This window comes from Geotrypetes seraphini, chromosome 13 (assembly GCF_902459505.1).
Source record: "Geotrypetes seraphini chromosome 13, aGeoSer1.1, whole genome shotgun sequence".
NCBI classification, from domain to species: Eukaryota; Metazoa; Chordata; class Amphibia; order Gymnophiona; family Dermophiidae; genus Geotrypetes; species Geotrypetes seraphini.
In genome coordinates, this window is record NC_047096.1 from 78,274,511 (window position 1) to 78,300,643 (window position 26,133).

The following is a 26,133-nucleotide window of genomic DNA, read 5'->3' on the forward strand; positions in this document are numbered from 1 at the left end:
AAGTTACAGAACCCCATGACAAAGCAGGTTCAAGTAATCTTGGCTGTTTTATTGTCACAGATCAATCAGCAGCAAAATGTGGTAAGTTTTACAAGACAGCCTTTCAATGTTTACTGACCAGAGGAATCTGAACCAGGAACAATGCAGTGGGTCAGATCTGAGGCAAGAGACCATTCTGGGTCAGATGTGAGGCTGCACTTTGTAAAGTGGAGTCACTCAGAATGGGGCTGGCCCAAGCTGACGGTCATCTTTCCCTAAGACAGCACTTGTTAAAGAAGGTGCTGAAGACTATGTAATCCAATGCTTCAATCCTCTGAACTCAGAAAGGAGGAACGAAGCACCAAGATCTTGCCCAGTCTTTGTAAAAGGAGTTGCTATGTCTCCTTCAAGTTATTTGTATCACTGGATGCTTCTGGGCTGAGGAACAGTATAATTCATCTCCTCAAACTCTTGCTCTGGCCGCAGCTCAGGACCAGGGTTCATCAGTGTCTGAAAAACAGAAAGATACAAGCTTATACCTCTCCTGTATACACTTCACAGCTACTTAAATAATAAAGCATTTTTGAACAGAAGCCATATTATATAACTGATTAAGTGATTGTATGTGTGTGTGTGTGGGGTGGGATTTGATGATGGCTATTTAGGGAGAATTCCTTGTGGAAAATGTTAACCTATGTAAAAATAAGATCCTCAAAAAGTCAACTCAATTGCTCACATGCCTAAGTGAAGGAAAAGATCTCAAAACACCACACCATTTTTCAGCTCATTTCTTCTTGTATTCTGAATGAGATACTCCCTATTAGCATACCTTGCATGGTGGCGTGCTCTATCAATAACTGGTTTAAGATAACCTCTCAAAATTAGTTTGGATTGTAGAATACTGGCTTGTTGTTTGAACTCTTCTACAGTTGAACAATTATGTTTTATCCTTAACATTTGAGAAAAGGGAAGACTTTCCTTTAATTTCCTTGGATGACTACTATCAAATCTCAAAAGAGTATTTCTATCAGTATCCTTAGTGAAAACTTTAGTGATAAAGGTACCCTTTTTCTTGTAAAATATTCACATCCAAAAAATGGATTGATGTCTCTGATGCTCTCATGGAGAACCTCAACTGTGAATCGCATGAGTTCAGCCAGGTACAGAAAGATGATAGCAAATTCACCTTTTGCAGAATTCATCTTTTGTTGGTATAGATATAACAATAATATTTTTGCGCTTTGAAGAGGTTCCTTGAATAGTTTATCATCTTTCCTTACCTGGCTGAACTTATGCGAAATGAACTGGAAAATAAGGCTGAGACTTTTGTCACAAGATATTGCTCCAAAAGCAATATGGCAGTAAAAATACTGAGATACATCTGGAACATAGTGACTTTACATCCAGTTTTTGAGGATAAACAACTTAGGATTGCCTTTTCAAAGAATCAGAACCTAAAAGAAATTCTCAGTCCCTCTGTGATTTTTTCTAAGAGTAGTCCCAATACAAATAACAGCAAGGTGGATGGACATTTTAAATGTAGATCGTGAAATATCTGCAGTGTGACACTAGAATGTAAAGAATTCATTAATCCAATTGATGAAACAAAATATGAGTTTAAATTATTTACCAACTGCAAAACTACATTTATTATTTATTTGATTGTCTGTCCATGCAAACTGGTCTATGTTGGTATGACATCAAGAGATCTGAGGACCAGAATGCGTGAGCATAAATCTAACCTCAAATGCCAACACAGTTCTGAAGTAATTGTAGAACACTGTACATCTTTTCAACATAAATTTCAGGACTTATGTTTTATGATCGATCATAAACCAAAATCAAGCAGAGGCGGTGACAGGATTAAACGACAGAGAGAAATACGTTGGATTTTTAAGCTGCACAGTATGGACCCTAGTGGGCTTAATTCCACTCTGGATTGATCAGTCTTTATTTAGTTTCCTTGCTGTGTGATCATTTTTCGGGGAATCACTGTCTTGCATTCACAGGCATTCTCCAGTTTTGTTCTATATCACCAGGAAACAGTATTGCAGATTATTAATGCGCTATTTCACTAAGGACTCAGACGCTAGAGATTTTTATATAGAAGTGCTACTAAAAAATATAACATATACTATAAAGAACAGAATGTTGTTAGGAAGTAAATCAGTAATAGTTAAAACTAGTGCTGCCCAATTCGAATCGATTCACTTTGGGTGAATCCATTCAAATCAATTTGTTTTTGCAAAAAAATCAAACTCACCAATTCGTCAGCCCCCTTGCTAGAGACCCATTAGTGCTTTCTCTCTGCCACCAGAGTCCTTCCAACTAATGTAACTTCCGGTTTTGCGAAACCAGAAGTTGCATCAGAAGCAAGGACTCCGGTGGTAGAGGGAAAGCCAAACAGACCTCTGTGTGTAGATCAGCGGCAGCAAGGTGATTTTTAATTGGTTGGCTCTCTCCTCCCTAGACAGGCAAAAGCAACGGTAGCGATGCGATTCACTACCCTGCCGCTACTCCGTGCGTCTTCTCTCCATTCGGCTGCCCAAGCAGAAACATGAAGTTTTCACTGAGGGCAGACCACAGTGGAGAGAAGACACAAGGAGTGGCGGCAGGAGTAGATCGCTAAATCACTACGTCACTAGCAACATGTTGTAACATCAAAATAAACGTAGATGGGGCAAGAGGAGAGATGGACTTGAGGAAATTGGTGGACTGGAGAAGAAGAGATGGGGAGAAGATGGAAGGGAGAGATTAACTTGGTGGAGGGGAAAGATGGACTTGGGGGAGATCATGGAAATGAGAGATGGTGAGAGGGAGAGGGGAGATGGGGGAGGGATAGACGAAATAATGGATCTAAAAACAGGAGAGGGAGAGAGATGGTGGACAATGGGATTTAGGGAGGAAAGGAACAGAAAGGGAGAGAAGTGGACACAAGGGATGATGTGTGTGTGTGGGAGAATAGAGATACTGGATAGGAGGGTAGTTAGAAAGAGAAAGCTGGTGGACCCTGGGGTGCTGGGGAAGGAGGGAGAAATGCTGGATAAAAGGGTAGTTGAGAAAAGGAGAGATGGTGGATCTGGGGAGGGTGGGGTCCATCGCTGCAGCTAAGGGAATAGAGACAAAAAAAAGGAAAGATGCCAGACCTCCGGGGGAGGGAAGGGAAATGTAAGGGAAGGACAGAGATGGATGGTTACCATGGAGTAAGAAGAAAACGACAAATGGGCAAGAGACACTGGCAAGCGAGTTATCAGAAGACATTTGTCACAGAACCTGGGACCAACATGATTTGAATAATGACCAGATAACAAAAAATAGAAAAAATAATTTTATTTTTTGTTTTGTGATTACAATGTGTCAGATTTGAAATTTGTATCCTGCCAGAGCTGGTATTAGACCGCAAATGTGAGCTAGGATTTAGTCTTTTTTGTTTACACCACAGCACCAGTGTGGGTAGGAGTGGGTGAAGAGGCTATAAAATAAACCCACCAGGATGTTTGGAAAAAACCACCCAACTGGGCAGGAAAATCGAATTGAAAAATCGATTCAATAGGCTGAATCAAATCGAATCGAAATATTTTTTCCTGAATTGGGCAGCACTAGTTAAAACACTGATTTTTAACTTTAGATCTTTATTGACAGCCAGTGAGAGTAACTATGGTATTGACCAATGATTAGGTTACACATCATACAGTCTAAGTGCGCATGCGCTAGCCTCTTTGAAATAAAAGCGCCATTTTAAGATATACTAAATGTGAAGGACAGTTATACGTCTTCCTTGCTAAAAGCGAGTACAGGTTATGTTATTGACAATTTATAATCTTTGTTTGAAATGTTTGATATAACGTTTACTGTAATATTATGCTGCAGCCCGATTAAAATCCTGATGAAGTCGACATTGTGAAGCGAAACGGGACCCGTCTGATTTGAAGGGGCAGCTCTGGCATTACAGACTCCTTTAACCTTGGCAATATATGACTATACTCAAGCCACGAAGTTTAAGATAAGTAGCTTTTCGCATTTTTGCACAAGATTTGCAATTTAGATGCAAATAAATGTAGTAAACTTGAGACAGTTTTTTAGACTGTTCTAAGCTAGAAAATATGGCATAGACACAATTTATTTCTTAATACTGGTGTTTGGGATAAAAAATTTGAAAAATTGAAATCCCCCCCCATAGAAAATAGATATATACAAAATATTTTTGAATAAATTAAAGATTAAAAATCAAGTTATACATAAATGTGAAAGTTTTTGAAAGATATCTACAATTCATTACCACTGGAGAACAACATATGTTCCATGTTCAATGGTTTCAGCAAAAGCAGATCTTGCCTGACAAACTTGCTGCACTTCTTCGAGGGAGTAAACAGGCGGATAGACAAGGGCGACCCGGTCAACATTGTATATCTGGATTTTCAGAAGGCGTTCAACAAGGTTCCACATGAACGACTACTTTGTAAAATTGCAAGCCACGGAATCAAGGGTGAAATACTCACGTGGATTAAAAACTGGCTGGAGCATAGGAAACAGAGAGTGGGGGTAAATGGGCAATACTCGGACTAAGAGTGTCACCAGTGAGGTGTCACAGGGCTCGGTACTTGGATCCATGCTCTTCAACATCTTTATAAATGATCTGGATATTGGTATGACGAGTAAGGTAATTAAATTTGTGGACAATACAAAATTATTCAGAGTAGTGAAGATGCAGGGGGATTGCGAAGATCTACAAAGTGACATAATCAAGCTCTAGAAATGGGCTTCGACATGGCAAATGAGGTTCAACGTGGATAAATGCAAAGTGATATATGTCGGTAACAAAAATCTCATGCACGAATACAGGATGTCCAAGGCGGTACTTGGAGAGACCTCCCAGGAAAGAGACTTGGGAGTTCTGATCGACAAATCGATGAAACCATGTGCATAATGTGCTGTGGCGGCAAAAATGGTGAACAGAATGCTAGGAATGATTAAGAAGGGGATCACGAATAGATTGGAGAAGGTTATCATGCCGCTGTACCGGGCCATTGTACGCCCTCACCTGAGTACTACATCCAGCACTGGTCGCTGTACATGAAGAACAACATGGTACTACTCGAAAGGGTCCAGAGAAGAGCGACTAAAATGGTTAAGGGTCTGGAGGAGTTGTCGTACAGTGAGAGATTGGAGAAACTGGGCCTCTTCTCCCTTGAAAAGAGGAGACATGATCGAAACATTCAAAATACTGAGGGGAATAGACTTAGTAGATAAAGACAGACTGTTCACACTCTCCAAGGTAGGGAGAACGAGAGGGTACTCTCTAAAGTTGAAAGGGGATGGATTCTGTACAAACGTAAGGAAGTTCTTCTTCAGCCAGAGAGTGGTGGAGAGCTGGAATGCTCTTCCAGAGTCTGTTGTAGGGGAAAACACCCTCCAGGGTTTCAAGTCTAAGCTGGACAAGTTCCTGCTAAATTTGCAGTACGCAGGTGAGGCTGGACTCATTTAGATCACTGGTCTTTGGCCTGGGGGCCGCCGTGTGAGCAGACTGCTGGGTAGGATGGACCACTGGTCTGGCCCAGCAGCGGCAGTTCTTATGGTGTTCTGAGATCTTTTCTTTCACTTAGGAATGTAAGCAATTGAGTTGGCTATTTAGGGAGACCAGAGCAATGTATTATACTTGACCAGCTCTATTCTTTTGTGATGGGTATTACAATGTTTTGTGTACTGTGCCTTGTAAAAGTCTTCACATCCTTCCACATTTATTCAAAATGCTTTAAAAGTATGAGTTTGTTTCGCTGATCCGCACAATATTTTCTGCAATTTTAATAAGAATGAACTATTATAGAACTATTTCAAACATTAAAAAAAATATGAAATCAAAAATGATTGCAAAGTCTTCACATCCTATGACAAAGCAAATTAGCTCAGTTTGCAAAAACTGCCTTAACAGAACCAGTAATAAGTTATGGCCCCACCTCTGTCCATTCACAGTAGCTCAGTTTATTCAAATCCTCATAGAACAGGCCTGTCAAACATTTGTGCATTCTAAATTTAACACCTGGTTAATTCCAAAGGCAAATTTGGATCCTAAGTATTTCTAATGGGGAGAATAGAGAGGATGAATATTTTAGTGCAGCCCATCAATGAATGTGCAACTGCCATAGTGGCCCAGTCATGAACTTGACATATCTGTCCTAGAATAAAGATCAGGTTGTTCCTGTTATATAAAGTTAAAAAGGTCTAAATATGTTGAACACTGAACTACTGAAAGGATATTCAAAAGATACAGACTGGAAAAGGCTATAAAAATTTCAGTGTACTTGAATATCTCTTGGGGCACTGTTAGATCCATAACTGTAAATACCAAGACGCTGCCTTATTCAGGCCATCTCTCAAAAATCAATAATTATGAACTAAATAAACTGTTGAAGATTGATTTAAAAGAACTGCCCAGGTCACTGGCTAAGACAGAGAAAAATGTTGAACATTACTCTATATACTATATATAAATTTCATTGAAAATAATATATATCATCCACCCCTTAGCTTTCCCAATAACTCTATCTTCAAACTATAGGCGGATAAATAGCCTCAATTAGAGTGACTGCTTTATTATGTGTTTGGATAGCAGCACACTTCACAATTTCTGTCATAGGCTATTCCACCTCCCCCTCATTTTATATCATCCTATTTACTTTTAAACCTATATATTTTTTTATGTGACATTTTCCTTTTACCACCTATTTTTTTTAATTAAAATTCATCAATAAATTCCTCAATAAATACTTTAAAAAACTAGTTTATCAATTTGAGGAGAGCTGTTTTAATTACTCTCTTATAATAAATTAATTGAGTCAGAGTCCGTGTTCTTTATAAATAAATTCATGAGTTTTCTTCTTGATCATTCTCAATCACAATTGTTTGAAAAAAACTGGTGATGCAAGACTTAGTCGTATATCATAATTTTCACGTGATAGAGGATATAGTATATAACCCTACAGAGAAGTACCACCATCTTGTTCAAGTTTTCTACATTCACATGACTTCAAAAACACTGTATCTTCTTCAATTCTACTTAGCTTAGTAGCTCATTCTCTTTTTCATATGGTCAAGCCGCTTCAGTATATCTCCAACGTGGCCAGCGTTTTGCAGTTTTTAATCCTTAACCGCTACCTCAGGAATTTGTTCAGAGCGATTAACAAGATGGTGGTACTTCTCTGTAGGGTTATATACTATGGGCTCCTTTTACAAAGCTGCACTAGGGCCTTAACGCATGCTAAATTACCGTGTGCGATAGCAACTACCGCCTCCTTTTGAGGCGTTAAAAACGCTAGTGCACCTTTGTAAAAGGAGCCCTATATCCTCTAACACTGTGAAAATTATGATATACGACTAAGTCTTGCATCACCAGTTTTTTCAAACGATTGTGATTGAGAATGATCAAGAAGAAAACTCATGAATTTATTTATAAAGAACACAGACTCTGACTCAATTAATTTATTATAAGAGAGTAATGAAAACAGCTCTCCTCAAATTGATAAACTATTTTTTTAAAGTATTTATTGAGGAATTTATTGATGAATTTTAATAAAAAATAGAAAGTTAATAAAAAAATAGAAAGGTAGTAAAAGGAAAATGTCACATAAAAAATATATATAGGTTTAAAGTAAATAGGATGATATAAAATGAGGGGGTATAGCCTATGATTGAAATTATGAAGTGTACTGCTATCCAAACACATAACAAAAAGTCACTCTAATTCTGAGGCTATTTATCCACCTATAATTTGAAGATAAGAGTTATTGGGAGAGCTAGAGGGTGGATGATATAGTATATTATTCTCAATGAAACTTATATATATCTACTATAATAAAACCCTAAGTGCGCATGCGCACTCTTACCTCCGTGTTCCGTTTTCTGTGATCAGTAGGTCCCTGGCAGGTAGGAGTGCCCATGCGCACTTAGCTTTGCCAGTGGCCGCCAGACAAATTGGAGATGGCCTCCCTGCTCTCCACCTCGCGCAGATCTCCATCCAGAAAAACGGCACTACCGGCCGAAGTTTATTTTTAAGTTTAAAGGTGATGCGGCGGCTCCTCTCACAGACAGACATATATTCTAGCACCCGTTAATGTAATGGGCTTAAAGTAATATACTGTCAATATATCTTCCAATATATATATATATATTATAATAAAACGCTATGCACACATGCGCACTCCTACCTGCGTGTTCCCTGATCCGTATGTCCGTGGTAGGCAGGAGTGCGCATGCGCGATTAGCTGTGGCAGTGGCCAATTGACGGAGGTAGGAAACACACCGCTACTCCCCCCTCGCCAGAGAAACGTCGCTATGGCTGGCCACATTGGACCGCGAGGAGGTCTTTGGGAAGCGGGCAGGTGCTGACAGCGGCCGTCGTGTGCACCGAATTGGCGCTCGGGGGCAAGAAAAATGGGAGACAGACCTTAATGGCCTTTCGTGAGCATGCCGATGTGGGCGGCCAACTAGCTCCAGCTCATCCGCTGCAGCCAGAACTTATGGTTATTAGAGTTTTTTTTACACCAGTAACCGGTGGCAAAGAACACGCCGGCAACTTCCCCCTTACTCACTGTAAGCCAGTTCGTCCCCCCCCCCCCCCCAGTGCACCCAAACCCCCATTGAGCCTACCATCCAACCCTCCCACTGCGAGACGAACACAAACCTCCCAGCTGCAGCAGCGTCCACAGCACCCTAAACATTCTGCTTCGCGGCCTTCTACTGCCCTGATTTGTTCTGCCGCGTCTCTGATGTTGTCATTAGGGACACGGCAGAGGAAATCAGGGCAGTAGAAGGCCGCGAAGCAGAATGTTTAGAGTGCTGTAGACACTGCTGCAGCTGGAAGGTTTGTGTTCGTCTCGCGGTGAGAGGGTCGGATGGGAGGATCAATGGGGTCGGCTGCACGGTGAAGGGAGGGGGGTAGATGGAAACATGCTGCAAATGCTGAATTCTACTCTACGGGAGAACAGGGGGATAGAAATGAAAGGTTCTACTGCACAGGGGGATGGGAGGCAGGCAGGCTGGCTTCGGGGGGGGGGAGCAAAGTCTAAAAGGCATTGAGGGGGCATAGGAAGGATGCACTGGGGGCACTAAGGACATAGGAAGGGGCATTAAGGACATAGGAGGCACTAAGGACATGGGACAGAGGCAATGGGGGCACTAAGGACACAGCACAGAGGCACCAAGGACATGGGAAGAGGCACTGGGGGCACTAAGGACAGAGGCACTGGGGGCACTAAGGACAGATGGCACCTGCATTGATGTTGTTTGTGTTTATTCCAGTTTTCATCCATTTTTTATCTTTTCCATTCCTTAAACGAGGTTTTTTTTTTTTGTCTCCGATCACTTCCTTAACCTCTACAGTAAGCCATGCCAGTTCTTTATTCTTTTTCCTCTTTGATCCCTTGTTGATACGCGGTATATATAGATTTTGTGCCTCGGTGACTGTATTCTTAAAAAGAGACCAAGCTTGCCCTAGCGTCTTTACAGTGTTTATCTTCTTCTTAATCTTCTTCCCCACCATGTGTCTCATCCCTTCATAATTCCCTTTTCGGAAGTTTAGCACCATGGCCGTCGTTCTGGACCGATGTTTTGTCCCTGTTTCCAAGTTGAAGCGAATCATATTGTGATCGCTGTTTCCCAGTGTCCTTTCTACTTCTACATCCTGTGCCGGTCCTCACAGCCCATTTAGAATTGTCCAGAATTGCGTTCCTTCTCGTGTTTTCCTTGACAAGTTGTTCCAGGGAGCAATCGCCTACAGTTTCCAGGAACTTGGTCTCTCTAGCATAGCCGGACGTTCCATTCTATCCCTGGATAGTTGAAGTCGCCCATGATAACTATGTTGCCTCCTTTGCAGTTGCGTTTAATATCATCCGTCATTTCTTCATCAATTTCTTCCAACTGCCCTGGGGGTCGGTAGTAGATGCCTATCCTCGTTTACGGTCCATTTGTTCCTGGAATTTTGACCCATAGAGACTCTAACTTATCCATTTGTTGTGGCATGTTCTCTCCAGTAGATTCAATTCCCTCTTTGATGTATGTGGCAATGCCTCCTCCTTTCTGAGTCACTCTGTCTCTGCGGTACAGTTTGTATCCCAGTAGCACCGTGTCCCAGACATTTTCATCAGTCCACCATGTTTCCGTGATACTGATGATGTCAATGTTATTCTTTTGTGCCACAGCTTCTAATTCACCCATCTTATTTCTAAGGCTCCTTGCATTCGTGTACATACACTTGAGTTTGCATGTCCTTCCCTCTTGTGTCCCTTTCGGTCTGTCTTGTCTGTGATCTGGCGAGTCTTCCCCTCCTTCTTCCTGCATGGTATCCTCCAGGTATACCAGTTCCCGAATCATCGACTCTCTCTCTCTTGGTCGACTGTCAGCTTTCCTCTTCTTCCTAGTTTAAAAGCTTCTCAACTTCTCTCTTGATATTGCTTGCAAGTAGTCTCGTTCCGTCTCTGCTGAGGTGAAGTCCGTCCTTCCTGTATAGCTTGCTCTTCCCCCAGAATGTCATCCAGTTGCGCACGGTGGAATCCTTCTTCCTCACACCAGCGCTGCATCCACGCGTTGACTGCTTGCAGCTCCATCTGTATCTTCTCATCTGCCCTGGGTACCGGCAGGATCTCTGAGAATGCTATCCTCTGCATTCTAGTCTTCAGCTTCCTTCCTAGCACCCAGAACTGGTCCTTCAGTACTTCTCTGTTGTAGTTCCTGTTGCTCACGTTGTTCGTCCCCACATGGATCACCATTGCCATATCTTCTTGTTCCACACTGTCGATAATCCTGTCGATGCGGCTCACTATGTCTTCTACCTTGGCTCCCGGTAGGCAGGTCACCAGCCGATCCCATTTTCCTCCCTATATGTGGCTGTCAGCTTGTCTGATAATGGAGTCCCCCACGATAATTGCTGTCCCTGCTATTTTTTCTTGCTTCTCCAGTCACAGGTCTGTGTCCCCGGTGTATATCCATCTCTCCAGTAGGTCCGTGTCCCCTGTGTACACCCATCTTCCCTCATCTTGGCGTTGGCTTGCACCGGACTTGTCTCCAGATCCCATTGCTGTGTTGTCCTGCTGACGGTCCTCACTCTCTGTATATGTGTCCTGGCAGTTTTGAAATTGCTGATTGAATAAACACTGAATGGGAATTCATGCTGTATATAGAACAAACTGTTACACTGGACTAAGAGATTGAACTTAAAGTACAGTACTCCCCCGATATTCGCGGAGGTTCCATTCCAGGAATACGGTTTTTCACCTGGGGAGGCAGGAGAGGGCAGCTGGAGAGGCAGGAGCGCCGGCGAGTGAAGGAAATCACTCGCGGTATGCTCTGACCGCCTCTTCCTGCACTAAAGTCAGGTTTCACCAATTAGGAGCTGTTTTGACAGGCAGCTCCTGATTGTTGAAGCCTGACTTTAGCACAGGAAGTCCAGGTTGGAGAATACCGTAAATGACAGGGATCACAAACCGCGAATGACCGGGGGAATGCTGTATAGAGTTTTGGTTTCTCTGAGCTTGTGAAAAAACAGACTCAGGTCCTGTACATCAATAAAAGTGTTCATTATACATTCTAAGAGTGTCTAGTAGTGTATATGTGGGTGAATACAGAAAGGGTTGTTAGAAAACCTGGCCCGGAGCACTGCAGGTCCTGGCAATGTGATGGGAAATGACCGCTTAGCTCATCACAGTTTGCTTTCTGCAGGGTTTGTTTACTAAAGATCTAAAGCCCGCTCCACCCCACCCTCACCAGTCCCACTACCTTGGAAGAAGTGGTGATACAAGGAGCCCATCTTAATTTCTCTGCCCAGGGCCCATTCAGTCCTAGATACCCTGCTGTGTACAATAATAAACTGTCTGGAATGGGCAAAAGAAAGGGTGGAAGTGGAATGATATGACCTTCAAATGTTTCTTGGGAGATGGGGGAGAGCAGGGAAAAAAGGAAGTTCAGAGAAGGGGGGGTTGTAGTTCAAACTAGAGAATGACAGAGGGAAAAATATTTGTCTCCGTCACTGCCCCATCCCTGCAACCAACATCACTATCACCGCCCCGTCCCCACTATCTCCGCCCACATGACTACTGTCCCCATAGGATCCATACAAGCCTTAGTACTGCAATATTTAGCTTATTCCTTCCTTATAAATCAAAGTTCTGGTTGCTGAACTACAGCTGGCAGGGCTTTGTTTATAAATTTTTTATTAACACAACTAATATACTACTTTATCCTAAGCAAAAATAAATAAATAAATAGAATTTTTTTTTTCTACCTTTGTTGTCTGGTTTCTGCTTTCCTTATCTTCTCATTCAATTCCTTCCATCCACTGCCTTCTCTCTGCATCTTCCATTTGCTCTGTTACTGTGCCTCTCCTTTCACACCCCCCCCCAATTGGTCTGGCACCCATCTTCTTCCCTTCGCACCCCCATAGTCTGGCATCTCTGTCTTCTTCGCTTCCAGCATCTTCTCCCCACTCTCTGTTCCCCATTTCCCTTTAGCGTCTTCTCCTCACTCTGTCTTCCACATTTCCCTTCAGCGTCTGTTCCTCTTCACCCCCCTTCAGCGTCTGTTCCATTCCTTTCCACCACCACCCTTCCCTCTCGCCACTTCCTTCAGCGTCTGTTCCTTTCTACCGCCCTTCAGCACCCCTCGCGCAGTCCGACCATCTCCCTCCCTCCCTCTTACCTTCGTGGCGCATTACAATGTAATTTGTGCAAGCCGCCAGAGCCTGCAAGCTCGGTCCCTGTCCCATCCCCACAAACCATCTCGCTTCTGTGTTCCTATTTTCCCCATTTCTAATATCGCCCTTTTGTATCTGGCATTGCCACCCCTGTGTTCATATACCATCCCCATGTATGTCCCCTTTATGTCTCTGTCCCTATGCCCCATGCACATAATTTCTACTCTCTTTCTGTTACCTTCCTGTGTCCAGATTTCCCATCTCTTCCTCTTCCACACCAATGTGTCTCTTCTCTCCAACCCCATCTAGCTTCTTTCCCTTTTTCTGCCCCCCCCCCTTGCTTCCAGCATCTGGCTCCCCTTTCTTTCCTGCCTGTGGGTTTAATATTTCTCTCCCTCTTCATCCCATTGGCCCAGCATCTCTTTCCCTTTCACTCCCTTCTTCCTAGTGTGAGGGAACATGCGCGATCATGAATCGCGCGGTCCAGCAGCCCCCTCCCGCCCAATTGCCGCATCCTGCCATCTCCCTCCCTCCACCTCACCTTAGATGCTGACTTTAATTCTTCTTCTCCTGGCACGCTTTCAATAAGCCGCACCTGCGTGGCTGTTTGAATTGTTGAATCTTCTCCTCTGATGCAACTGGAAACAGGAAGTTGCATCAGAGAAGAAGATTCAACAACTCAAGCAGCCACGCGCACTGCTTATTGAAAGCGTGCGGCTGGGAGAAGAATTAAAGTCGGCACCTAAAGTGAGGTGGAGGGAGGAAGATGGCAGGATGCGGCGATCAGGTGGGGATGCTGGACCGTGAGGTCTGTGATTGCTTCACTGCGGAGACAAGACCATTCACCGCTCCACAAGATGGTGAATGGCCTTGTCCCCGTCCCCGCAGCGACCACTATTTTTTCTCTCCCCATTTTGGCGGGTTATCCGCGGCTAGCCGTGGGTAACAACTACCGTGTCATTCTCTAGTTCAAACCCGGTGCTAGAAATAATGTTAATTTCTCTTGAAAAAGGTATTTTGGAAACTAATTTTGAGCGATAGTCAAATCCTATAAGTTATACAGTTTATTCATCTGATATTTAAAAGTTTAATAAGCAATAACATTTAAAAACATATCTAGAAACTGAAATTATACAGTATATTGTGTAGGTCAGTGAAACAAATTCCTAATTGAATGCATTTTGGACAATATTTTTTGGACAGCAAAATGTGAAAAATGTACAAGGGCATAAAGACATTTATAAGATACTGAACTTCTGGCTCTTTAAAGATGAAGAAAGAATATGTTATTACCTTGATAATTGGTTCTTTGGGTGGGGCCCAAGGTGGCACTATCTTGCCATGCATTCTCCAGGTTCCATAAGGATTCACCAGGTGCCTCTCAAACACAACATATTCTAAGACATCCTTGGGCATATCCTCCTGACCATACATCAAACGCCCAAACCGGTCATAGATTGCTAGCGTCTACAGGAGGAAATGCAAAAAGCTATATGAGATCTGAAAGAAGGAATCAGAGTTCTAGTCACAACACATGGAGTATCCATACCTGTCGTGTGTACATTCGCACTGTCACTTGGCCATATAGGTTCCCTTTGTTTACCATGTCTGGACAGCGCACCTGCACAACTCGAGGGGGTTCCAGGGACTCCACAAAGCTCCAGCGCAAAGTTTTGTACCTGTTTCCACGGACCATTTCCTAAAAGACAGAGGAAGAGATCTAGCATCATATTTTAGATAAGTGTCATTCATTTAAGGTTCCCAAGCAAGCCCTCGGCACACAACACAGAGTTTTCACACATCGTAACATAGTAAATGATGGCAGATAAAGACCTGAATGGTCCATCCAGTCTGCCCTTTAGTTATTCTCATTAGACATACTTGATTAAGTTAACCTGTCTTTTCTTTGATATTTCTGGGCCATAGACTAAAGTTCACCTGGTAATGTCCTAGGTTCCAACTGCTGAAGTTGCCATCCAAGCTCACTCCAGTTTATCCAACCATCCCGTTGTTTGCAGGATATCTACTGTAAAGTCTGGCCAATAATGTCATCATATTCCAAGTTAGTGGAGTTCCCATTGATGCCCTCCCCAGACCACCCTACACCGAATCACCACATATGGGACACAAACCATACAAGTTTGTCCAAAACCAGCCTTAGTTCTTTAATTTATATCATTTGTTTGTTTTGAATTCCATCACCGTTTTCCTCTCCACCACCTCCCTCAGGAGGGCATTCCAGGCATCCACCACCCTCTCCGTGAAAAAGAATTTCCTAACATTACTCTTAAGTCTTCCTCCCTGCAACCTCAAGTTAAGCCCTCTAGTTTTACCATTTTCCTTTCTCTGGTAAAGATTTGGTTCTATATTAATACCTTTCAAGTATGAGAGTCATTTCATAAATAATGCACACTATTTTTTTTAATTTACATGTTTTATTTTTTTTCAACTATTTCTTTACAATCCTTCAATATAGTCTCCCTGCTTTGCAAAGACCGAGTCCCAATGTCCGTGAAGCTTCATTATTCCATCCAAGACACCGTTTTAGTTCAGTTGCCAAATGACTTGGGTACCGGCAGAAGAAAGCTCTTCCAGAGATGCAAAACGATGTCCACGCATAGGCTGTTTCAACGGTCAAGGTGTGGTGGTCTCATGTCTGGACTGTAGGGAGCATGAGGTAACATCTCCCAGCCGTATTTGTGTAGTTTTTCAATGACATTCCCTATGTGCGGGCGAGCGTTGTCATGAAGAATGAGTGGCCCAACCAAGAGCAACTGAGGTCAGGTTTTGTGCATTTTTCTGCACATTTTTTGGAAAAAAAACCCCACAATAATACACTGCTGTGATACTTCTTCCACATGGAACTTTGTGATGATGATGCCTTCATGATCATAAATAAAAATCATCATTTGTTTGATTTTTGATTGAGCTCATCAAAATTTTTTGGGTTGTGTGGAGATGGAAAAATTATGTTCTTACCTGTTAATTTTCTTTCCTTTAGAAGCAGCATATGAATCCAGAGATAAGTGGGAATAGCTCACATCGACCAGCAGGTGGAGATAGAGAAACTGATTAACAGTTGGTCTTATAGACTGGTATTCCTCCTGTCCATTCAGTTATGCTCCTTGCCCAAGCATCCAGAGATAGGAGAATGAGCATCCAAAAAACTTCTTTCCAGTAGCGAATGTTTAAACCATAAATTCAAGAATACAACTACCAACAATAACCCAACTGAAAAAATTCCACCTAATACACAGACAGATCGTCCACAGAAGGGGTGGGGCTCTGGATTCATCTGCTGCTTCTAAAGGAAAGAAAATTAACAGGTAAGAACATAATTTTTCCTTCCTTAGCATAGCAGCAGATGAATCCAGAGACAAGTGGGATGTAGCAAAGCAAAACTCAAACCGGGTGGGAAGCTAATGCCGCCTCCGCAATCACCGAAGCGCCAAAACTAGTCTCCGCACGGGCAGCCACATCCAATCGGTAATGCTTCGAAAAGGTATTTCCAGACGACCAAGTAGCCGCCCGGCAAATCTCCTCCAAGGAAAGACCTCCGGACTCCGCCCAAGACGTAGCCAATGCTCGAGTCGAATGAGCACGAAGTTGCTCTGGTACCTGCTTCCCCGTTAACAAATAAGCCGAAGCAATCGTCTCTTTGACCCAACGAGCAATGGAAGCTTTAGACGCAGCCATACCCTTGTTTTTGCCCACGAACAACATGAACAGGTGATCCGACCGACGAAAGTCGTTAGTCACCCCCAAATAATGTAGAACAATCCGGCGCACATCCAGGAGACGCAACGACGAGTATCGCCCCCCCCCCAATCCTCCCTCCGAAAGGCTGGGAGGAATAAATACTGGTTCACATGAAAGGAAGAAACCACCTTAGGCAGGAAGGACGGCACCGTCCGAACAGACACCCCAGCATCCGAAATACACAAAAAGGGATCCCTGCAAGATAGCGCCTGCAATTCCGACACTCGTCTTGCAGAAGCCATCGCTACCAAAAACACCGTTTTCAACGTGACATCTTTCAGCGTAGCCGTAGACAAAGGCTCAAAAGGCGCCGCCCGCAACCTCCCAAGGACAAGTTTAAGACTCCACGCGGGACAGGTTCGCTTTACAGGAGGCCGGATATGGTGAACCCCCTTGAGGAATTGGACCACGTCGGGCTGCGATGCGAGCGCCGAGCGAGAAACCCGGCCCCTGTAACAAGCAATGGCCGCCACCTGAACCTTCAGAGAATTATAGGCCAACCCTTTAGCTACGCCCTCCTGCAGAAAAGAAAGAATAGCCGACAGAGACGCCCGGAAGGGCGAAATACCCTGCCTCCCACACCATGACTCAAAAATTCTCCAGACTCTAGCATAGGATGCAGATGTAGAAATCTTCTTAGCTTGAAGAAGAGTGGCAATAACCTGCTCCGAATAGCCCCTACTTCTCAGCCGCGACCGTTCAATAGCCAGGCCGTAAGACCAAAGTGGGACGGATTTTCCATGGAGATTGGACCCTGAGTCAGTAAGTCCGGAGTCACCTGAAACTTTAGCCGATCGCCTGCTGATAGTTGAATCAGATCCACGTACCACGGCCGACGCGGCCAATCCGGAGCCACCAGGATCACCCTGCCCTGAAAGAGAGAGATGCGTTGCAACACTCGACCTATCATCGGCCAAGGAGGAAATACATACAGAAGGGAATTCGGAGGCCACGGGAGAGCTAACGCGTCCACCCCCTCCGAGTCCTGCTCCTTGCGTCTGCTGAAGAACCGAGGCAGCTTTGCATTGCAGGACGAGGCCATGAGATCTATTTCTGGAAGCCCCCACCGTAGGACCAGCAGATCGAACGCCCGAGCTGACAGCTCCCATTCGCTTGGATCGAGAAGATTTCTGCTGAGGAAGTCCGCCTGAACGTTTTCGTGACCCGCAATGTGTGCCGCCGAGAGAAGAGGAACATGCACCTCCGCCCATCGAAACAGCACCATTGCCTCTTCGGCTAACTGAGGACTCCGGGTACCCCCCTGACGATTGATATACGCCACCGCCGTGACGCTGTCCGAAAAGACCCTGGTCGGACGGTCCTGAATCATGGACTGAAACGCCCGAAGCGCAAGCCTGATAGCTCTCAACTCCAGCGAATCCTGGGAATGGAATTTCTCTTTCTTCAGCTTAGCAGGTTGTAGGTCTTCGTCCAGTCAGACAAGGTTTATCACTGGAGCAGCTGTAATATATATTTGCCAAAGTTCCTTTTGTAAACCAGAGCACTTTCAGTTATGTCCAAAAGACAGTTCTGCATCTTCACTCTCCTCCGAGAGCTGGTCACAAGAGGGAACCTTTTATCAGTTCTTATTGTAAAACGGTACAAAGGAGAAACGCAAGTTTAGATCTGAGTTCACCCAAATCAAAACATTGTCTGTCTCTCTGCAAACATCTCTCTCCTTAGATCGTGTCAGATGACCCTCCAGGACCAATCAAAGCAGAACAGCAAGAATGAATAGTTTTCTTCTTGTGCAGAGGCCTTGGTAGGCGCCATAGAGGATAAGAGAACAAAGCATAGTTCATAAAGTAACATTGCTCCAGGTTCACATAGGAGATGGACACGCTGGGATGAGCACATGTCCTTGACTGCAAACACACAGTTCTTGTAAAGACATCCAGAATGCTTCAGGCAGCAAAGATGGTTCCTAACTTGCTTGACATGAGTCTGAGGCCTAACATTAGGTGAAGCAGGAATCACCCCTTCAGACACAATCACCCCAAGGTCCCTCTCTCCATCTGTGCTTATTAGCAGATGAATCTGTTTCAATATATGGCCCCAGCATGAAGGTTTGTTTGGGAACATGAAAATAACCCCTATAAAATATTGACCAAAACAGTTCTCCTTGCCATGCCTGTTAACTATCCTTGCTGACTTCTTGGTATATAAATTTCAGCTTATTTATGATCAGACATCAGTATGCAGCATGGTAAACACAGCACCCATCACACAACTGAGTCTCACTATCTGGAGCTCAGAAGATGCCCTGTCCCCTTAGCATTCTGGAACTGGGACAAAATACTTACTGGGTAGCAGCGTTCTGTCACCAAAGCATGCAGCTTGTGTCTGTCAAAACTGAGAAGAAAAGAGAACACGAGGGTGTTAAATCAACGAGCAGCAAAGCTTTATTCTAGAAGTCATAAAATGTCAGCCAATTGCATATCACAGCACAAGAACATAAGAGTTGCCATACTGGGACAGACCGAAGGTTCATCAAGTCCAAGTACTAGTGACCTGGATCGGCCACAATGAGGACAGGCTACTGGGGTTGGTATCATGGAATTTTGCTACTTTTTGGAATTTTGCCAGGAACTAGTGACCTGGATCAGCCACCGTGAGGACGGGCTACTGGGCTAGATGGACCATTGGTCTGACCCAGTAAGACTATTCTAAGGTTCTTAAGTATCCTATTTCCAACAGTGGCCACCCCAAGTCACAAGTACCTGGCAAGATCCCACAGAGTAAAACAGATTTATGATGTTTATCCTAGGAATAAGCTGAGGACTTCCCCAAGTCCATCTTAATAATAGCTTATGGACTTTCCTTTTAGAAAATCATTCAAACCTTTTTTAACTGCTTTTACCACATTCCCTGACAATGAATTCCAGAATTTAAATTATACATTGAGAGGAAGATTCTCAAAGCTCACCAGTAAAATCCGGCAAGTCGATGTAGTGGCTGTAGTGGGAGAGATTTTTTATTTTACAGGCAATTCTCAGCATAACTGGATGGCCGGGGGTGTTGGGGGACCCCAGCAGCGGGAGAGAGTGGACATCATTCCTGCCGAGCTTCGATTAAGGGATCTTTATTTTTTAGATTTGTGAAAGAAGGGGGGGGGGTCTGAGTTGTCAAACCTTACTTTCCTGTCAGTGGAGTGCTACAGGGGTCTGTACTGGGACCGGTGCTATTTAACTTATTAATAAATGGTCTGGAAATTGGAATGATGAGTGAGGTGATTAAATTTGCAGATGACACTAAACTGTTCAAAATTGTTAAAACACATGCGGATTGTGAAAAATTACAGGCGGACCTTAGGAAATTGGAAGACTGGGCATCCAAATAGCAGATGAAATTTAATGTGGACAAATGCAAAGTGATGAACATTGGAAAGAATAACCTGATGCTAGGGTCCACCTTGGGGATTAGCACCCAAAAAAAGGATCTGGGTGTCATTGTAGACAATAAAATTAAATCCGTCCAATGTGTGGCGGTGGCCAAAAAAAGCAAACAGGATGCTAGGAATTATTTAAAAAGGGATGGTTAACAAGACTAAGAATGTTATAATATCCCTGTATCGCTCCATGGTACGACCTCACCTGGAGTATTGGTTCAATTCTGGTCTCCTTATCTCAAGAAAGATATAGTGGCGCTAGAAAAGGTTCAAAGAAGAGCGACCAAGATGGTCAAGGGGATGGAACTCCTCTCATATGAGGAAAGACAAAAATAGTTAGGGCTCTTCAGCTTGGAAAAGACCTTACATTTCTTATCATTAAATTTTAGCTGCCAAATTTCAGACCATTCTTCAAGCTTCACCAGGTTTTTCTTCATATTATTCACACCATCTGGGGTGTCTACTCTATTGCAGATTTTGGTATTATCCGCAAAGAGGCAAATCTTACCCAATCTAAAATATTCTGCAACTATGTGCATTATGTTACAAAGAGCACAGTTTGCAGTTGGGCACTCACATGTGCAGTGTCTAGGCATAGTGCACACACACAATATTCTGTAAAGTATGCATGTATCACCAGAACTTAAGAGCTGGCATAAAAGTGTATGTCTATGGCTAGCATTAAGAGTGCATGCCTAAATTATAGGCATGTATTTCTGCTGTTACACTAGTATTCTATAATTGAAAATATTTATACTTCTCCCTCGGTATTCGCAGGGGTTAGGTGCAGAGCTGGACCGCAAAGTTTGAAAAATAACTTCTCGACCGGCTCTGACCCACCCCCACCTCCCTCCTGCATCCCCAGAACCTTACCTGGGTTCTGGGGAGGCTTGGACTGCTTAAAAATAGCCAAAAAATGAAAATAGATTTTTTTTGCAAAAAAATTGCGAATAACCGAATCCGCAGATACTGAAACTGCGGATTTGGAGGGAGAAGTGTATTTAAAAATTTCTTACTCGCAACATCCTACAATTCTGTGTGAGCCACAAAAGAACATTCAGAATTAAAAACATACATCACAGTTTCATAATCATACAACAAACATTAAAACAACACAAAAGCTGCTACATTTTGAAGCAATAGTACAAATAGCATTTAAACTGAATAGCATCACTCAAACAATACTGTTTTAATTAATATTATGAAGCTTAATAAAGATGGAGCTTTCTTTGCTTCAAGCGACAAAACATTCCACAACATATCTCGAACTGCAAACATTGAATGACGATGACACCCTAGTCTGACCTGTTTCAAAGATGTTTCAAACAAATAGGTGCCTACATTCAGAATAGGCTCCTACTAAATGCAGAGTTATAGATTTATCTCTTAAATGTCACCTATGAAATAAGCAGTTTTAACAAAACATTTGTTACATGCACATTTGATCCTTATGTAGTTACTGTTTTCTGTCAAAATCAATATCACACTATTTTCAAAAGTCTCCACCATTATTCTTCCCAGTCTCTGTCACCATATGAACATTAAAGCAAATTTAAGCATACTGGAGTCATGGGAACAAGCTGCACTTACTTTGACAGGTAGTTATGAGCTTCAATAAATATTTCTTGGGCTTTTTCTGGGAAAGTTTTTACCCTGAAGTCACTGTCATATTCTTTAACCTTTTGGATTCTGTAAAAACAAATAGGAGAATGCTATCAAATTCCAGGGTAATGATGGAGGAAAATCCAGTACCAGAATTTAAGACTGTCTGGCATAAGCACAGTGTTCCCCAAGATTAAGTGGAGTCCTTGACAATGAAAGAGGAAGTATCTAAATTGGTCAGAGATTAGAGTCTTGTGGTCCTCACCTATCATTATAGTGTAGTCTGTCCTTAGAGAATCATACAAGAGCAACCAAAAATTAATAATTTAGGTATGTATAGTAATGAGTGTCCATGGGTAAGCAGCACTCATGGAAAAGAGCCTCTAATTTCTGAATGGCCAGCTGGTAACCACAGCCATTAGCCCTATTGCAGTAGTTCATCAGTCTTTCCAGTGACCTGATCTGCGGGGGTAGCAAGTTCCACAGTCTTGGAATGAAGTGGGTATAGGAGTGTTTGCGTGCTGTTTCCAGGCGGTATGCCGAGTCGTTTTTCATTTTTTGAACAGAGTGAATGACTGGGTGTGTAAGGTTGTAGTTTGGTAGATATATTGTATATCTTGGCAGAGACGTGCGAGTTCTGCTCTAAAAGAGCACTATGCAACCTTAAATTGTCCTTATTTGGAATGTCAAAGTAATGGAGAGCAGGTATATCCATTTCTATCTTGAACAGTTGAGAATATATAAATGCATCTATAGGGAAAGGGAATGGGGACTTGTATACTGCCTTTTTGTGGCTTTGGCATTTCAAAGCTGACATTCAAAGTAGTGGGCACTGGAGGATTAAGTGACTTGTCCAGGGTCACAAGGTGCAGTACTGGGATTTGATCTCACAATCTCTGGGTGAAGAGGCAGCAGCTCTACCAGTGAGCCACACCTACCCTAATCTATAGATTTTGACACATATAAAAAACCATGGCTGTGCACACTGGAAAGGAGTCATATTTGCCTCAGCTCTAGTAGTACATAGGACTCTGGACTGGTCTGGTACAACTAAAGAAAAGAAAATCATTAAGACAAACATAATTTCTCCTTCCTTAGTGTCCTTTACCAGACCAGTTCAGAACCTGTAGGATGTAACAAAACAGTCCTTAAAAGGGATGGGATTCAGTACTGTCTGCTCAAAGTGGGTGGGAACGTATCAAGCGAGTTTCACTTAGTTCCTATAGGGAAACTCGCTTTGATATACGAGTACTTTGGTTTACGAGCATACTTCTGGAGCGAATTATGCTCGTAAACCAAGGTTCCACTGTATATATTAATATTAGACCCCTAGTATGTGTCAGATTAGGATAAAAACGTGTATTGTAAACTTGTACTGAAATTATATATGTTTAGCCTGTAACCTGTTCTGAGATGTTTGGGGACAACGGGATAGAAAATGAATTAAATAAAAAAATAAAGTCTGACTACACCTATATCCTGCGGATCAACGGATGTGCACCGGTACAGGTGGAGGCACAATGCAGCCGGCACTCTGTGAGACACCACCAAATCTTTTAAGGGCACCTAACAGCCTGCACTCGACCCCTGATTAACAGTACGTGAACCACCTCAGGGACAGCCCTGAGCTCCAGAGAAAACTATGCAGGCTGGCTAACAGGTATCCAGTGGGATCGGCCTGTCAGCTACAGACCAAAGTCTGTGAATTTAAAGCAGAAAGAGCTTCAAATTCGCTCCAAGCACTAAATTACCTGAAAAGGGGATGAAATTACATAAAATTAAAAATAATAAAATGGGGAGAGCAGAACAAACACTCCTGCAGGAGATGAGAAAGATTGAGCACTGTTTCTAACGTGTGCACCACAGATGGCCACAAATTGCATTATAACATATTTAAATGGATGCAAATTAGGTCAGTACCTATTCCTTCCTAATGCTCAGATGGCAGTGCTGCAATGCCCAGAAGAAAATAATGATCTATAGTGCTGAAACCGCCAGCTGAAGGGCAGTATAGAGGGGTTTGGAGAGAAGATTTCTTATCAATTTCTCATATTAAACTGTGCAGCTTCTAAGCACTGATAATGAGAAACATGTACAAGTCTGAGCAAAATTTTAAGTGAAAGCACACATCAGCACCTATTTTTCTGTGTTTAAATAAGGGACTTTAAAAAATGTAAGTGCAAACAATTTTTGAAAAGCTCATATCTAATGGTGCAGAATAACAGAACCAATGTGTGCTTCCGCTTTTGTCTGGACAGGCGCACAAAAGCTGCACTTACTGCAAAACATTTGTGTGCATGCTCCAGGTACATTTCTCCCTGTGCTTTCAGTTCAACAGCATGAATTATCCACTTGCTTTGAGCATTGGTTAGCTATTTTTCTACACTGTTGACATGCTATGGAGTTTGCTTTGTAGACTTCAGTACCTGGGCTTTGAGCATCGGTCACATAGTGTTTGAGCTGTAAACATGTGATGAACAACTACTGTGGTTGTGATTTAGGACTGTTACTAGAGCACCTACTCTTCCAAGCTTTTCATTTTGCCTTGAGCCAATGTTATTAGACAGACTGTTTGTTTGCTGAAGGGAACCCAGTCGCTGGCTGAATAAAGCCTTTACCTATTTCAGAGGAAGAGAAAACACACAGAGTTTCATGGCTTTTCCTTAGAGACCTTAATGGATATATAAAATTCCACAATCTTAGGTCATATGCCTGGATCTAGGAATCTGTTATTCTAGATTTTATCATTTTTGCCCTGTATAGCTAGAAGAGAACCTAGACTGGATTAAAAGTCAGATTTTATTTCTTGCTGTTTGAGTGAGCAATTTAACCCAGTGACTTGGACCATGGCACACCCTTGGGCAACTTGCTGTAATTAGATATCTGTAGAATGTAAGATAAGCCAATCATGTGAACTAGGCTTTCTCTTAAAGAACATTGCTGCTGAAAGAAAGGATTAGATACTTACGCTAATTTTGATGCTGTGCTCTGCTTAAGTTGCTCAGTCCTTTGTTTTAGACCATCCCTGGACAGGGAGGACAAACGTGCATCACCTTCAGGAGGGATGTAGGCATCAAAAATTCCAGCTGCACGAAAAAAAGGAGAAAGCTGGGATATATCAGTATTTTCTGCTCTGGTCATTGTTCTAGCACATTTTTATACTACAGAACAGCATGTTCCTATTGTTTTCAGTGATTAGCTTCTACTGAATACATAACACCCAACGTGTCTCTCCACAATGCTTTGATTATAATTTTTTAAATGCAATCACCACAGACTACTGCAAAATCATACAGGGATAATAACTTTCCTCTGTTATGAGAATGTAAACCCATTGCATGCAGAAATCAAGCATAAGATATCATGTCTCTACCTGTACAAGACACATTGATGGGTCGTTCTGGAATTTCTTGTGGCATGACCACTCCTGAGGATCGAGCTTTTGCTTCCATGTCTGCAAAGCTTTGGAATTTCACTCCAGGTTTCGGAGGAACAAAATATCTTTTCTTTGTTCTTACTGGAACAATAAGAAGAGATTGCACAAATCTTGCTGGATTTAGCAGGGCTTCTGCTTCCTATAAGGATCAAATACAAAGCAACAAACTAAATGAAAAAGAAAAAATAAATAAAAGCAGAGACCCTCCATGGACCAAACTATGCTGGGTCAGATTAATGGTACTTCAAACTCAGCATCTTGTCTCTAACATTGGCCAATCCAAACCCAGACATTTTGGGTAAATCACAAATTGTCCCTATTTATTCTTTGTCCCTATTTATTCTTATACTACTAGTGATAAGTCTATAAACTCCTTGGGAAAGTATGTGCTTAACTTCTAAAACTTATCATGACCCTTTTTAACCCTTGGCAAAAAAAAAATCCACAGCCTGATTGTATATCAAATTAAAAATATTCTCCACTTTGTTTCACATGTGTTACCTATTAATTTAATGGGATGTCTGCTAGTCCTAGTACTATTAAAAAGATCAACTATTTCACTCAATCATGATTTCATAAACTTCTGTTATATCCCTTCTTAGTCATCTTTTCTTCAAGCTAAGGAGCCTTTTCTTTATAAGAAAGGAACTCCATCTCTTATCATTTTGTGACCCTTCTCTGAACTTTTTCCGATATCCTTCCGAGATGGGGGCAATATGGTACACAAAACTAATCCTTTTGAAGAAATTGCGCCCCTCAATGTGCACAGAGAAAGCCAGTGTACTAATCAAACTAGCGGGGCACTTGGGCAGAAATGTCACATTTATTTGCAGTAATTACTTCCCAATGTCAGGGAGGAAAAAACGTTTTGGCTAGTCCGGAACATTTAGAATCCTGTGTTTGACCAACCAGCTATCCCTACCTGTATGTTTATACAGCGAGAGCAGCACCGGAAACCCGGAATCCGTCCTAAACCCACCAGCAAACACATCGCCGCCATCTTGGCTGCGCAGTGCACGCCGGGAAATGGGGAGCGCTTCTGGCCAGCGAGCCTTGTGAATGGACAAGAGCAGGGAGAGCGGAACAAGGGATGTTGTGGGCGTGTCTAGATACCAATACCCGTAATAGGACGGAAACTACGTGCTCTAATGTCGAAACGTGGGGTCGCGTCCAAGTGTCGAGGACTGTGAGCTTGCGGAAACCATAACTAAGATAGGCATCATGCTCCCCCTTCGGAGAGGAGAGGCGTGTTAAACTAGCAACGCCACTGATTGGGCAGGGGATGGTGAG

The 26,133-nt window shown here is 42.8% G+C and overlaps 1 protein-coding gene across 1 annotated transcript; it reads right to left on the reverse strand.

The window, feature by feature from the left end:
• Window positions 1–28: 28 nt before the first annotated feature.
• Window positions 29–25,929, reverse strand: MRPL45 (mitochondrial ribosomal protein L45). The gene is made up of 8 exons (XM_033918928.1): window positions 25,766–25,929; window positions 24,781–24,982; window positions 24,376–24,493; window positions 21,396–21,494; window positions 18,721–18,769; window positions 14,208–14,357; window positions 13,952–14,125; window positions 29–489 (listed from the first exon to the last, which is right to left on the reverse strand). The coding sequence occupies exons 1-8, from the start codon at window positions 25,841–25,843 to the stop codon at window positions 400–402; spliced, it is 960 nt and encodes a 319-aa protein (XP_033774819.1). The 5' UTR covers window positions 25,844–25,929; the 3' UTR covers window positions 29–399.
• Between the last annotated feature and the right edge of the window lie 204 nt (window positions 25,930–26,133).